At 37.7% G+C, this 16189-nt stretch overlaps 1 protein-coding gene across 1 annotated transcript in view; it reads left to right on the top strand.

The window, feature by feature from the left end:
* Window positions 1–1587: 1587 nt before the first annotated feature.
* Window positions 1588–16189, top strand: part of LOC141489467 (mitochondrial adenyl nucleotide antiporter SLC25A24-like) — a 30135-nt gene continuing 15533 nt past the window's right edge. The window contains exons 1-2 of the mRNA XM_074190072.1: window positions 1588–1846; window positions 12461–12609. Coding sequence (XP_074046173.1) covers window positions 1661–1846; window positions 12461–12609 — 335 coding nt within the window. The 5' untranslated portion in view covers window positions 1588–1660. The remainder of the gene's footprint in view (window positions 1847–12460; window positions 12610–16189) is intronic.

The raw sequence follows: 16189 nt of genomic DNA, 5'->3' as shown, positions 1-16189 counted from the left end.
GCATCCATGTGCCTGTTTTTCTATAGCCCCTCTAGCACTGACCATTCCCATCCTTTGCATTTTACCAACTGACGTGACAAGAGACAATACTTCCAAGTTTTGTTCTGATTTGAATTTATCCTACTATTGGTGATTTAGAGCCTGTTTTTCTATGATTAATGATAGTTTGCAATTTTTCTTTTGATGAAGTAGTTAGAATTTTAACTGGGTCAAATATAAGATGCAGCTGAACAGGATCACCGACCTTGAGGTGGTACAGTGGATGGAGTGCCGGGCGTGGGATCTGGAACTCATCTTCCTGAGTTTCCATCTTCAACTGCTTTTCAGACATCTTGAAGTAGATGCTTAGTAGCCATTTTAAAGGTCAGTGAAGTGGCTTGGTAGATAGAATGCTGGGCCTGGATTTAGGTAGACCCGAGTTTCAAATGTGGTGTCAGACATTTATTTTATGAACCTGGGCAAATCACTTAACTTTGTTCATCTCAGTTTCCTCATCTGTAAAATGGAGTTGGAGAAGGAAATGGCAAACCACTTTAGTATCTTTGTCATGAAAACCTCAAATGGGGTCACAAAGAGTCGGGCATGATTGAAAAATGACTCAACAGCAAGACATCTTAAAAACTTAACAAGTTTCAAACAGAATTCGTTATCTTTCCTCCTAAACTTTCTTTATTTCCTAACCTCTCTATTACTATTTCTCAGTCCTTCAAGTTTAGAACATTATGTCATTCTTGATGCCTCACTGTCTCTTAGTCCTCATATGCAATCTGTTGCCAAGGCCTGTTGATTTCACCTTTGTAACATGTTTCCCACTATGCAGCCTTCTTTCCTCTGACTCTACCTCCATTCTAGTGCAGATCTTTATCACTTTGCACCTGGATTATTGTTAGGTGGCACAGTGGATAGAGCACTGGCCTTGGAGTCAGGAGGACCTGAGTTTGAATCCAGTTTCAGACACTGGACACTTACTAGCTGTGTAATCTTGGGGAAGTCACTTTGACCCTGCTTGCCTCGCATCCAGAGCCACCTCCAAGCTGTCCTGATTGATATCTGGCCACTGAATCCAGCTGGCTCTGGAGAAGAAGGTGAAGCTGGGCACTTAGCACAGCACCCCTTCATTCAAATCCAATTCAAGTGTTTATCATGGCATCACTTCCCTGATGTCAAGGTCTTCTTCCAGAATGAAGACAAATATTAGGATCCAGAAAGGGGCACAACTAAACAGACACAGGGGGCTCAAGTCAAGGATGCTCGGGAGGCAGCAGCGCCCTGCACCCCCAGGGAATACCTGTCCTAGGCCCCCCAGATCCGGCTTGCCCCACTCCATAGAGAAACGGGGCCTTTCCCTCTCCGAGTTCTTCCGAAGCCCTGAAATTGTGGCCCTGGCCTTGGCCCAGCTCCAGTGGAGGTCAGGAGCTTCCAGTCCAGGATGCTCCCCTGCGTGCAGAGCTCACTGCCTTCTGCCCGTTGTCTCAGCTCTCCCCCTGCCCTTTGCCCTCTGTCTCCACGCGGGTGCAGTTGCCCGCTGCCCTCTGTCCGGTGCCCTCTGCCCGCTGCCTCTGTCCGGTGCCCGCCGCCTCCGCGCGGACAGACGGCTGGACCGAGCCAGCGCCCGGCGGAGGAGGCTTCTCCAGCGTCGCCGGGGGCCCCATCGGGCGCGATGCTCCGCTGGGTGCGAGGCTTCGTGCTGCCCGACAGCAGCGATGACCAGCAGGAAGAGTCCAACCGCCGCTACGAGCATCTCTTCAGGGAGCTGGACCGGAACGGGGATGGCAGAGTGGACGTCGTCGAGCTGCAGGAGGGTCTCGGCAGGTTGGGCTTCCCCCTGGGCAGAGAGGTTCATCAGGTGGGCAGAGAGGAGCGGGAGGAAGGAGGGGCGGGGCCGACGGGGCCAAAAACAAACCATTTTGATCCACCGTTAAAGGAAATTTCTTAACAAAAACCGCTTCGGGATAGTTGGGTGGTCCAGTGGATAGAGTACCGGCTCCAAAGTCACGTACTAGCTGTGTGACCTTGGACAAATCACTTAACCCCACTGCCTCACAAAACTCCCAAACAAACCAAACAAAAAAAAAATACTGTGCTAGGTGGTGGGGATACCAGGGTCAAAGTAGTAAGCTCCAGGGGTTGTGAGGATTAGCACACTGCCTGACGTTATTATTTCTATTTATTATAGTCATGAACCATATTTTCTTGCTGTCCTTTGCATACCTTTGCTTTAAGCTTCCTTAGTATTAAACTATGAATGTTTTGTAGAGATGTGATTAAACATTTTTTTTTTAATTTTGTTTCTGTAAAGTCCTCACAATGGATTTGCTGGGTTGAAAGACATGAAAAGTTTTATTATTCACTCCATACTATCACCATATTGCCCTCCAAAATGTTTGTACTAGTCTTCAGTTCTACCAATAATTTAATAAGTTGTCTGTTTTCTCACAGTTCTGTCAATATTAGATTTTCATAAAGTTTTTTCTATAAGGTGATATACTTACATTGTCTTTACATGCATTTTTCTGATTATTAGGGAATTTGACCTTTTAGCAACAAGCATTTTCTTTTTTTAATTAATTTTTTAATTAATGATTTTATTTATTTTGAGTTTTACAATTTCCCCCATCCTTACTTCCCCCCCAGAAAGCAATTTGTCAGTCTTTACATTGTTTCCATGTTGTACATTGATCCAAATTGAGTGTGATGAGAGAGAAATCATATCAAACAAAAAGTATAAGAGATAACAAGATCAGACAATAAGATATCAGTTTTTTTTTCATAAATTAGACAGAATAGTCCTTGAACTTTGTTCAAACTCCACAGTTTTTTTATCTGAATACAGATGGTATCCTCCATTACAGACAGCCCAAAATTGTCCCCGATTATTGCAGTGATGGAATGAGCAAGTCCATCAAAGTTGATCATCACCCCTATGTTGCTGTTAGAGTGTACAGTGTTTTTCTGGTTCTGCTCATCTCACTGAGTATCAGTTTATGCAAATCCTTCCAGGCTTCACTGAATTCTCATCCCTCCTGGTTTCTAATAGAACAATAATGTTCCATGACATACATATACCACAGTTTGCTAAGCCATTCCCCAATTGAAGGACATTTACTTGATTTCCAATTCTTTGCCACCATAAACAGGGCTGCTATGAATATTTTTGTACAAGTGATCTTTTTCATGATCTCTTCAGGGAATAGACCCAGTAGTGGTATTGCTGGATCAAAGTGTATGCACAACAAGCATTTTCTTGTTCTTAAATTGCATGTATCATTTGACTTTCTTTCCATTGAGGTATATATTTATATCAGTATCTTTTAGATTCATATTCATTTAATCCATATTTTTCTATTTTGAAAGCAAATATTGTCCCAATCTGTTTCTTTTCTTTTAATTTAGTGATACTGTTTTTGTTTTAGTCTATTTTCATATAACTAAATATTTTCAAATAACTAAATCAACAAGTTCTTTTTATTTGTTTTTGTAAAAGCTCCTCTTCTAGCTAAGAAAAATATTTTTTCTTCCATTTTTTCATGAATTAAAAAAATTTAGATTGTGGTTCCAGTTCACTTATGGTATATGGCAAACTATGTGCATCTAAACTAATTTTTTAAAACTCTATTGCTATTCATTTTTTTCAAAACGTTTTTTGAATGGTGATACTACTAATGTTTTCAAAATGTGAGTTTATCAAAAATAAATCTTTCATTCTATTCCTTGGTTCTATTATATTTCCTTGACTCTCCATTTTTTCCCCAGTACCACATTTTAAAAATAATTATTGCTTTGTAGTAATTTGATATCTAGTAGTGTTAGTCTCACTTTGTGCTTTTCTTTTGACTCTTCTTTGTATTTTTGTTCTTGTTTTATCTCCCTACTTTTTAACCTTCATTAACTGTAGTTGTTATTCAATTGTGTCTGATTCTTTATGACTGCATAGGCAAAGTTACTGGAGTGATTTGCTCTTTTCTTCTGCAGTTTGTTTGACAGATGAGAAAGTAGACAAAAAGGGTTAAATGACTTGCCCAGGATTACACAACTAGTGAGTGTCTGAGGTCGGATTTGAACTCAGGAAGATGAGTCTTCCTAACTTCAGGACCAACGCTATGGCACCCTCTGACTATCTTATCCTTGTGGTCTCTTAGATGATTCCTTGGGCCCCAATCTCTCCCTTCTTTAATTTATCCTTCAGATAATTGCCAAAGTGATTTTGGTGTAGTGTGTTTTTTGAATGATGATTCTGTTGCTCAAAAATCCTTAAAAGATTTCTCACTGATCAGTAAGTAAAACATTAACTCCTAACCCTGGTAGTCAAGGTCTATCAACCTCTGGCTTCAATCTACCTTTCCAATGTGAGAGTGGCATAATGGAGAGAGAGTGGGATTTTGAACAGGAAAAACTGAGTTCTTCAAGTCCTGACCCTAGCACATATTGGCTTGTGTCACCCTGGGCAAGTTACTTAGCCTCTGATATTTGACTAAACTGAGTATTCTATACCCTCTAAGACTATTAAGTTGTCGAGGAGGTTGCTAACTTGCATTGGTAGAGAGGAAATTTCCTCCTATGGGAATTCTCAATTTTAATGAAAATCACAGACTGAATCCTTATTGCTACTTTACCAAATGAAATTTCTTTTTTTTTATCCAATTCAGTGAAATTGCTTATTTGTAAGTTAGTTTGGGACACACACACACACACACACACACACACACACACACACACACACACACACACACATAAACAAACTGCTAACCAGCATAGGGAATAACTTGCTATTTATTCAGTTCTTCCTTGATTTTTGTTAAGGAAGCTGTTTTTGTATAGGTTTCTTGTATGCCTCAAGTGAATGTCTGGTGCACTTTGTTGATTTGTAAAGGCTATTTTTCTTGTTTTAATTTATTTTATCCTTAATGCTGACATACCATACAGATGATTGGGAGGAAATTATCTTTCCTAATTATTTTAGTAAAGTCATTTATCACCATTAATTTTTGTGCTTGATTCCATTTTTTAGGTATATGATTATGTTGTCTGAAAAAATGTTTTGATTTCTTTGATGTTTATTCTTTTCATTTCTTTTCATGTCTTTTTTTTTTTTTAGGTTTTTGTAGGGCAAACGGGGTTAAGTGGTTTGCCCAAGGCCACACAGCTAGGTAATTATTAAATGTTTGAGACCAGATTTGAACCCAGATACTCCTGACTCCAGGGCTGGTGCTTTATCCACTATGCCACCTAGCCGCCCCTTTTCATGTCTTATTGATAGGACTTCTAAAATTATAGTCATAAATGGTAAATGAAAACTCTTTTTAATGGTTATGCTTTAGTGCTTTTCCTTTTTCAATGATATTAGAACATCACTTTGAATATTAAAATGATTGAAATTTTGAATTGGTTTGTCCCCTCTCATTGGACAGATTCCTTTTAATCTGACCAACTTTTTACATTTTATACCATTTCACAGTTAATTAGCATTTTAGCTACACAATTTTATTATATCAAGAAAATTAATAAAATCTTTGTCAAGCTTAATCACTGTTTACCAGTTCTCCTGGTCATTTCCCAACACAAAACCAACTTATGTTGTCCTTTATACCTCCCCTCAGTAATGAATGTATTAACTGTAAGAGTTATATGTCTGAGACCCCTTTTCAGTGATTTGGGGCCTTAATTGATGGGATTAAGAAAGTGATGTAGGAATAGAAGTTTATCTTTCTGATCTCTGTCTCTCTGTCTCTCTCTCAGTAATTTTATTTTTGCTACATTTTGTTTCAAACTGTCTTCCTCCCTCCCTACCCCACACAACAGAAGTGCGACTATTTGATGTTCATACACATATGTAAAACCATATTAAGCATACTCCTATTTTTTAGTTCTTTCCTTGGAGGTGGATAGCATTTCCTTTCATAGGTTCTTTGTAGTTGATTTGAGTATTTATAATACTTAGAAAAACTTAGTCATTCACACTTATTCTTCAAAAATATTGCTGTTATAGTTTACAGTGTTCTCTTGGTTCTGCTCGTTTCACACTTCATGCCTTTTTTTGACCAGATGAGGTTCTCAAAAACTATTAGTTCACCACTTGTCTATATCCTACCTTTCCCACCTTATTGTTATTGTTTTTCAGTCATTTCCAAATCTGTGTGATCCCATTGGGTTTGCCATTTTCTTTTTCAGTCATTTAAAGATGAAGAAACTGAAACAAATAGGATGAAGTTTCTTGCCCAGGGTCACACAGCTGTCTGAGGCTGAATTTAAACCCATGAGAATGAATTCTTTGTGATCCCCAACTCCACTGTATCACTTAACTGCTTCTATATATTCTGTAATATAAGCCATTTTTACTTCCCACTTTCTCTATAAGAAGTCACATTATGTAATTTTCAAGGGAACTAGAAAAATGTTCCTAAGAAAAAGATAAAAAGAAAATGTTCCTTTATTATGAAGGAAACACAAATGACAAATGAGATTAAAAGGCAGAAGCAGTTTTATTCCATTTTTCCTTCATTGAACCTTGCAATAAAGATAATGCAGATGTGGTTTGAAAATTGCAGTGAACAGCATTGAAGTTTGTAGGGCAATGGCTCCATCAAGAAATAGAATACTGATTCAGACTACTTAAACAACATGTACTCGAAACCATGAAAAATGAGTTTTTATCTTTATAACATTAAAAAAAAAACTTGGTCAAAAATCATTAGAATCATTAGAAGTTTTGAGAATTTATGTTTTTTAAGTATCTTGAAGATGATAAATACCAAAGCAATGACTGTGTATGCATTTTGAAAATAATGTTCTTAGAAATTATTTACCTTAATTTATATATCTACATGATAAGTTGATTGGGAGAGGAGAGAAAAAGAATTTATTTAGTGCTTACTCTACACCAGACATTGTACTAAGTGCTTTTACAAATATTATCTCATCTGAAGCCTCAAGAGGAGGTTTATGTTATCATTTTATATTTTATGATTGAAGAATTTGCTGTTGAAGAAACTGAGGCAAATGACTTGCCCAGAATCACAGTTAGTAATTATCTGAGACTGTATTTGAATTATTCCTAGCATTCTATACACTGTATTACCAGTTACCTTTAGGAAGAGGGTTAAGAAAATAAGGATTCTATTCTAATTTTTTTTTCTTGTAAAATCAGTTTATGTGAGTTTATAAAAGGGAATTACTCTGGTTCTGAAGAGTATATAGGTGGAGGAGAGGAAAGAGGTGAAGAGTATGTATCTGATAATAAAGAAAGGGTAAAAAGAGAATGGAGACAGCTAAGGATGTTACCTAAAACCAAATCAGTTAGAAGTTGTTCTTGATATGGGATAGAAAGAGCAAGTCATTTTGGTTTACTTTGTCATTTCAGTTCAATAATATTTTATTAAGTATATCTTCTATTTGCAAATTATTCTGGTTAGGCATTGGGGATTCAAAAAAAGATGATGTTAGAATCTCCAATCTCAAGGAGTTTACAATCTAGTGGGGGGGGGATGTATTTAAGTAACTTAACTGTAGTTTAGGATATATTAAATTCCCAGAGGCTTTTTTGAAATATTTGAGGAGAAGAGGATAAGGGAAGACTTAAAGGATGATAGCTGGTTTGAAGAAAGAGAAAGATTTCAACAGGTGGATATGTTGGGAGAGTTCATTCTAGACATGACTCTATTTGGGATTTTCTTGATTAAAGATATTGGAGTGATTTGCCATTTCCTTTTTCAGTCCATTAGGAAACTGAGGTAAACTGGATGAATTGCTCAGGGTCACACAGTTAGTAGGTGTCTGAGACCAGATTTGAATTCAGAAAGAAGTGACTCCATTCTCGCACTCTATCCATTGCACTACTTAGCTGCTCCTATTCTTGGGGGCATGACTTAGACAATGGGGATGACCTATACAAATTCATGGAAATAGAAAACAGAATGAGTTTTCTCTAGGAGGTAGAGACTTGTGACTTTGCTTCAGATTACTGCTTTTGCTAATTAGTATGACATTGAGGCAACCCACAGTAATATGCCGTAGTCATACTTTTGGGTACTTTATTTGTTTTTTTTGTTTCTGCTAAACGTATTCTAAGTCCATGTTGCCAATCTTTATGTAGAATGAGCTGTGAATACATAGCTGAAAACTAAAAGAAGATGATATAATTCAAAATGGTCCTAATAAGTTTCCTTTCTATTTTTATTTGACTGACTCAAATTTAATTCAATAAGAATTTATTATATCTGCTCCCTGAATTGCATTGTGTTAATTTGTGAGGATATAAGGACAAAAACTAAATATAGATTCTATGCTCAAGGGAGGATACATAGGTAGAGGGCAATTATATATGTATGTATATATGTATGCAATTATATACATATGGTCAGTGTTTTTTCACTTGTACCATACTATCTTTTTTCTTAATTTTGTAAATCAAATAGGATGATTTGAGTATGGGATCTACATTTTGCAAAGAGGGGTATAGACAGCAAAATGAAAATAGTGACATACTTGGGCATCAGACATTTCATTGGTTTTAGGACTTTTAATATGCATATTAGAGAACTAAAGGTATGACTGAAGTAATATTTGAAAATATGCCTTTTTTATGGAAGTCATTACTTCATTATTTCCATAAGGAATTCATCCTGTTTTATATGAATAACTGCATTAGATTGCTTTCTGTCAGAGGAGGGGGTAGGTAAGAGTGGAAGGGAGAAAATGTGAAACTCAAAACCTTACAAAAATGATGGTGAAAACTATCTTTCTATGTAGTTGGAAAAATAAACAAATAAAATATTAAAAAAAGAATTCATCCTAAAACTCAGGTTCATTTGCATATGGTATAGTGGCCACTTTCCCAGTGTTTTCTAAAATTCAGAAACTGTGGAATGTCAAGTGAGAAATGGATCTAAATGACATTTAAAGTCCTTTTTCATTCTAGAACAGAAGTGTCAAATATGGAGCATCTGGTGTGACTCAAAACACTCTTGAATGTGCCCCAAACCAAGTTAAAATGTAGTTGGAAAATCTTTAATAAAATAAACAAAAAGGCAATAAAACATGGATAGTTTTTTTAATTTTATTTTTTATTCTCATTTTGTACAAATGTTTTTTTACATTAATAAAATATTCTTGTTTAAGAGTAAATGAAATACCCCCTTCCCCCATAAATATAGACTTGCTTGAGCAATAAAGTAAAGGGGAGAGAAAAAAATTAAAATTAAAAAAAATAATAGTAATAATTGTAGGTATGGCCAGGTGGTGCAATGGATGAAGCACCAGCCCTGGAGCCACGAGCACCTGAGCCCACATCCAGCCCTGTAGACCCAACAATCACCCAGCCATGTGGCATGCAAGCCACCCGATCCCCACTGCCCTGCAAAAACCAAAAAGAAGAAAAAAAAAGATCCAAAATAAAATAAAATAGTAATAATAGTAGGGGTGGCTGGGTGGCGGACAGAGCATTGGTCCTTGAGCCAGGAGCACCCGGGTCCAAATCCAGCCTCAGACAACCAATGATCACCCTGCTATGCGTCTCCAGGCAGGCCACCCAGCCCCATTTGCCCTGCACCGCCCCCAAATAATAATAATAAAAAATGTGCTTCAGTCTTTGTTCCAACACCAACAACTCTGTCACGGGTGGATCACATTCTTTATGGTAAGTCCGTCGCAAAAGTTACTTCCATATTTTTCCAACGTTGCCATTGCTGATTGCAACTCCCTCCTTTCTTGTTTCTTCACTACCATGCACTATATTTTCTCTCTCCTTTCACTCTGACTCTGCTGTAGGGTCGCTGAGTGGCGCAGCAGACAGATCCCTGGTCCTGGGGCCAAGAGGCCCTGAGCCCCCATACCACCCCTTAGGCCCAGAATCCACCTGGCCCTATGATCCTGGACAGGCCTTCCAATCCCAGCCCCTTGCAAGAAGTAAAAAAGAAAATGTGTTATATCTGACCACTCTTCCCCCATGGTCCATCCTCTCCTCCTTTATTCACATCCCCACCCCTTCCCCCTGCTCCCCGCTCCTTCTTAATCCAGATGTCTATACTCCATTGAGTATATTTGCTGTTTCCTCTCCTAGCCACCTCTGATGAGAGCAAGGGTTCCCTCATTCCCCCTTGCCTCCCCCCTTCCATATCATTGCAACAGCTCATTGTAATAAAGAAAAATCTTATTATATGAAATATCTTGGCCTATTCTCCCTCTCCTTTTTCTTTCTCCCATTACATTTCCCTTTTTTCTATTGACTCCATTTTTACACCATATTTTATCTTTGAATTCAGCTTTCTCCTGTGCTTCAACTATAAAAGCTCCCTCTACCTGCTCTATTAACTGAGAAGGTTCATATGAGTATTATCAGTGTCATTTTTCTATACAGGAATACATGTAGTTCATCATCAAGTCCCTTGTATTTTCCCCTTCTCTTCCACTTCTATGCTTCACCTGAGTCCTGTATCTGAAGATCAAACCTTCTGTTCAGCTCTGGCCATTCCAAAAGGAACATTTGAAATTCCCCTGGTTTATTGAAAGTCCATCTTTTCCCCTGGAAGAGGACATTCAGCCTTGCTGGGTAGTTCATTCTTGGCTGCATTCTAAGCTCTTTTGCCTTCCGGTATTTTATATTCCAAGCCCTATGAGCTTCCAATGTAGTTGCTGCTAAGTCCTGTGTGATCCTGACTGCAGCTCCACAGTATTTGAACTGTGTCCTTCTGGCTACTTGTAATATTTTCTCTTTGACTTGGGAGTTCTGGAACTTGGCTATAATATTCCTATGGGTTGGTTTTTTGGGATCTATTTGTCTGGGGGATCGGTGGATTCTCTCCATTTCTATTTTGCCCTTTGCTTCTAGAATATCAGGGCAATTTTCCTGTAGTAATTCTTTGAAAATGATGTCAAGGCTCTTTTCCTGATCATGACTTTCAGGTATTCCAATAATTTTTAAATTATCTTTCCTGAGTCTGTTTTCCATATCAGTTGTTTTTTTCAATGAGATATTTCACATTTTCTTCTAATTTTTCATTTTTTTGGTTTTGAAGTATTGGTTCCTGATTTCTGGTAAATTCATCAATCTCCCTGAATTCTATTCTTTGTCTGAAGGATTTGGTCTCCTCAGAGTTTTCTTATCTCTTTTTCCATCTGGCCAATTTTGCTTTTTTAAAACATTCTTCTCCTAGTAACTTTTTGAACTGTTTTATCCATTTGACCTAAACTGGTTTTTAGCATGCTATTTTCTTCAGCATTTTTTTGGATTTCCTTGACTAAGCTGCTGACTTCATTTTCATATTTTTCCTGCATCTCTCTCATTTCTTTTCCCAGTTTTTCTTCTAACTCCCTCATTTGATTTTCAAAGTCTTTTTTGAGCTCTGTCATAGCCTGAGCCCAATTTCTGTTTTTCTTGGAGTCTTTAGATGCAGGAGCTTGTGCTTCCTCATCTTCAGACTGAGTATTTTGATCCTTCTTGGGCTCATTTGCAAAATATTTCTCAATGGTCTTCCTCTTATTTCTCTGCTTGCTCATTTTCCCAGCCTAGGCCTGGTTTTGGGGTGCTTCCTGAGCTTTTGGGACACTCCCACAAGGGTCTCAGTGTGTGAGGCTATGTCCTCCCTCCTGGTCTGTGAATGACCATAAGTGCCCCCCTCTGCCATGGGGCTGAGGTGGGGGGGGCTGCTGTTCTATGGGGGGGCCTAGACTGCGATCAGGATCTGAATGTGGTCAGAGCCCCAGAGTCCTGTTCCAGGGGCAGAGGACAGAGCTCGCCAGTCTCTCTCTCTTCACTCCCTTCCCTCAGCTCAATGGGCTCATGCCCTGGGGGCTCCTGGTTACAGGTTCTGCCTGCTTCTGTTTCTGGGCTGCTGAAAGACCAGGCTGCTTGCTCTGTGCCCTGAGGTCTGGGCTCCACGTGCTTGCTCTGGAGAGGTCCCCTGCTGTTCCCCCACTTTGTGCCCGGTGCTCCCAGGGGTTTAGCTCCAGAGACACCCCCGCTGCTGTGAGCCTCAGCTCCCAGCGCCCTGGGGCTGCCTCCGGGAGGCTGAAGTTCTTTGGCTCTGGTGGGCCACCCCTCTGGCAGGCTGCCCCTCCGACCCCGGGGAGCAGAGCCTTTCTGCTCTTTTCCAGGTTACCTTGAGTAGGAGAACTGCCTCGCTGGGTCCCTTTGTGGGTTCTGTCTCTCAAGTTTAGTTAGAGTCCTTAGTTTATGAGTTTTATCAGGGAGCACCTAAGACTGGATCTTTTATTGTTGCCATCTTGGCTCTGCCCCCCCATGGATAGTTTTAATATTTAGATTTCTATGTCATTATGCAGTCTGCATATAGGATTTAACAATCCTTATTTCTATTTGAGTTTGACATCACTATTCTGGAAGTCTGTAATTTTCATGTCTTTGGTGGGTTTAGCTATGATGAAAAAAACTGATCTACTTGCTAGGACCAATCCAGCTATATAACAATGTTGAAGAATTTTTCTCTAATGGTTTTCTTCTTTCTTGTAGGAAATTTTAAAGATTAGTGATTCTAATAAAAATGGACACCTAAACTTTGAAGAATTTTTGCAGTATCTTAAAGACCATGAGAAAAAAATGAAGTTGGCATTTAAGAGTCTGGACAGAAACCAAGATGGTGAGTTTCAATTTTCCCATTTGCAACTGGCTTAAAGTACACACACACACACACACACACACACAAACACACACATATGTATACATATATATGTATATATTTATATTTGCCTGAAGAATGTTTCATTAAGTGTCTAATGTGAAATCTTTTAGTATTCTTATTTCCTCAAAGATCATCCATCCATCCATCCATCCATCCATCCATCCATCCATTCATTTATCCAGAACAAGTTTTGAAGTACCTACTATATAGCAAACATGATGGTAGGGTAGTATATATATATACACATATATATACACATATATATATATATATATATATATGTATGTATATATATGAAGACAGAATTGAACTAGTCCTTGTACTCAAGGAGAATAAATTCCATCAAAAGAAAGAGACATGCATATGGATGCATATGTAAGATGTAGGCAAAATAAATGGTAGGGGTGAGAGGTGGAGGAATGGAGATTAGAGGCATTAGCCAGTGGGGAATTCAAAGATTTTATGAAGAAGTTGGTGCTTGAAGGAAATGTCAGGAATTCAAAGAGTCAGAGATGAGGAAGGGGTGCATTCCAGGCACTGGGGACAACTAGGACAAAGATGGGAGATGGAGGGGGTATATAATGGGCCTAATTATGGGTATAATGGGGGCAAATGATAAGGAAGACTGTTTTAGAAATGTTAAATTTGAGATGCTAATGGGATATTGTGTATCAAATATTCAACAAGCATTTGGATATTCACAATAGGAGCTCATTGGTAGACATTTGTGCTTCATATATAGATCTGGGAGTCATCTGCAGAGAAATGATAATTAAATCAATGTGATGGATCAGGAAAGAGTCTTAGGATGCATCCACAATAATTCAGAATGAGTTTCCTAAGGACACTGATGGTAGTGATCAGATTAGTAGGAGGAGAATCAAGAAAGCACAGGGTCAGAAAAATCTAGGGAGGAGATGGTATCCAGGTATAGGAGGTGATCTAGAGCATTGAATACGTTGCTTGTTTTTTCCAGTAGTTTTTTCAATGATTTTCTAGAGTTTTATAGGTATACCATCATATATCATCTGCAAAGTATGAGAGTTTTGTTTCTTCATTACCAGTTCTAATTCCTTCACTTTCTTTTTCTTCTCTTCTTGCTAAAGTTAATTTCTTTTTATTTATTTATTTATTTTTGAGTTTTATGATTTTTCTCCTAATCTCACTTCCCTCCCCCCACCCCCGACAGAAAGCAGTCTGTTGGTCTTTACATTGTTTCCATGCTATACGTCGATCTAAGTTGAATGTGTTGAGAGACAAATCATATCCTTAAGGAAATAAAATAAAATATAAGAGATAGCAAAATTACATAATAAGATTACAGTTTTTTTTAAATTAAAGGTAATAGTCTTTGGTCTTTGTTCAAACTCCATAATTCTTTCTCTGGATACAGATGCTATTCTCCATCACAGATACTCCAAAATTGTCCCTGATTGTTGCATTGATGGAATGAGCAAGTTCATTAAGATTGACATCAAAGGGGCAGCTAGGTGGTACAGTGGATAGAGCACTGGCCCTGGAGTCAGGAGGACCTGAGTTCAAATCTGACCTCAGACACTTAATAATTACCTCTCTGTGTGACCTTGGGCAAGTCACTTAACCCCATTGCCTTGAAAAAAAAAAAAAGATTGATCATCAATCCTATATTGCTGTTATGGCACACAATGTTCTTCTGGTTCTGCTTATCTCTCTCAGCATCGGTTCATGCAAATCCTTCAAGGCTTCTCTGAACTCCCATCCTAATAGAACAATAGTGTTCTTTAATGTACATATACCACAATTTTTTCAGCCATTCCCCAGTTTATGGACATTCACTCAATTTCCAATTCTTTGCCACCACAAACAAGACTGCTGTGAATATTTTTGTACAATTGATGTATTTACCCTTTTTCATGATCTCTTCAGGGTATATACCCAGTAGTGGTATTGCTGGATCAAAGGGTATGCACATTTTTATTGCCCTTTGAACATAATTCCAAATTGCTCTCCAGAAAGATTGGATAAGTTCACAGCTCCACCAACAATGTATTAGTGTCCCAGATACCACAACCCTTCCAACATAGAAGTCCTTTCTGGTAATATTGGCCAGTCTGAGAGGTGTGAGGTGGTACCTCAGAGATGCTTTAATTTGCATTTCTCTAATCATTAATGATTTAGAGCAATTTTTCATATGACTATGGATCACTTTGATTTCCTCATCTGTAAATTGCCTCTGCATATCCTTTGACCATTTGTCAATTGGGGAATGGCTTGTTTTTTTTTTATAAATTTGACTCGGTTCTCTATATATTTTAGAAATGAGTCCCAGAAATACTAGTTGTAAAAATTGTTTCCCAATTTATTCCATTGTTTTTTATCTTGGTTATAGTGGTTTTATCTGTACAAAAGCTTTTTAATTTAATGTAATCAAAATTATCTACTTTGTTTTTAATGATGTTCTCCATCTCTTCCTTGGTCTTAAACTGCTTCCCTTTCCATAGATCTGGCAGGTAAACTATTCCTGGATCTCCTAGTTTGCTTATAATATTGTCTTTTATGTCTAAAACCTAAATCCTAAAGCTAATTTCTAATTCAATATTGAATAATAGTGGTGATAATGGACATCCTTGTTTCATCCCTGATCTTACTGGGAATGATTCTAGTTTATCCCCATCACATGTAATGTTTGTTGATAGTTTCAGATAGATTCTGTTTATCATTTTAAGAAATATTATATTTATTCCTATGCTCTCCAGTGTTTTAGTAGGATTGGGTGCTATGTTTTTATCATAAGATTTTTCAGCATCTATTGAGATAATCATATGATTTCTGTTAGGTTTGTTATTGATATGATCAATTACATTGACAGTTTTCCTAATATTTAACCATTCCTGCATTTCTGGTATAAACTCAACTAGATCATAGTGCATTATCTTAGTGATAAGTTACTGTAATCACTTTGTTGATATCTTATTTAAAATTTTTGAATCCATATTCATTAGGAAATTGGTTTATAATTTTCTTTCTCTGTTTTGACTTTTCCTGGTTTAGGTATCAGCACCATATTGGTGTCATAGAAGGAATTTTGGCAGAACTCCTCCTTCACCTGTTTTCAAATAGTTTATATAGCACTGGAACTAATTGTTATTTGAATGTTTGGTAAAATTTACTTGTGAATCTATCTGGCCCTGGAAATTTTTTCTTAGGGAGTTCATTGATGGTTTGTTCAATTTCTTTTTTCTGACATGGGGTTATTTAATTGAAGCATACTACTTTCACTGGTTTTTTTTTTTGGTTTTGGTTTTTGTGGCTTCTCCCTTCTGTTATCTTTTTTCTTTCACATCATGTCTAATGTGGAAATAGACTTACATGTTTGCATATATATAACCTATATCACATTGCTTGCTTGTCTTGGATAGGGGAAGAGCAGGAGAAAAAAATTGGTACTCAAAACCTTATAAAAAAATTAATGTTGAAAACTATCTTTACATATAATTGGAAAAATGATATACTATTTACAAAAAATAATAATAATAATAATGCCCTTTAGTCAACCCCTTATCCTTCTCAACTTTTCCATA

The sequence above is a fragment of the Macrotis lagotis genome, chromosome 5, assembly GCF_037893015.1.
Source record: "Macrotis lagotis isolate mMagLag1 chromosome 5, bilby.v1.9.chrom.fasta, whole genome shotgun sequence".
NCBI classification, from domain to species: Eukaryota; Metazoa; Chordata; class Mammalia; order Peramelemorphia; family Peramelidae; genus Macrotis; species Macrotis lagotis.
The sequence above is the reverse complement of the archived record's forward strand: the minus strand, read 5'-3'. Positions and strand labels throughout refer to the sequence as shown.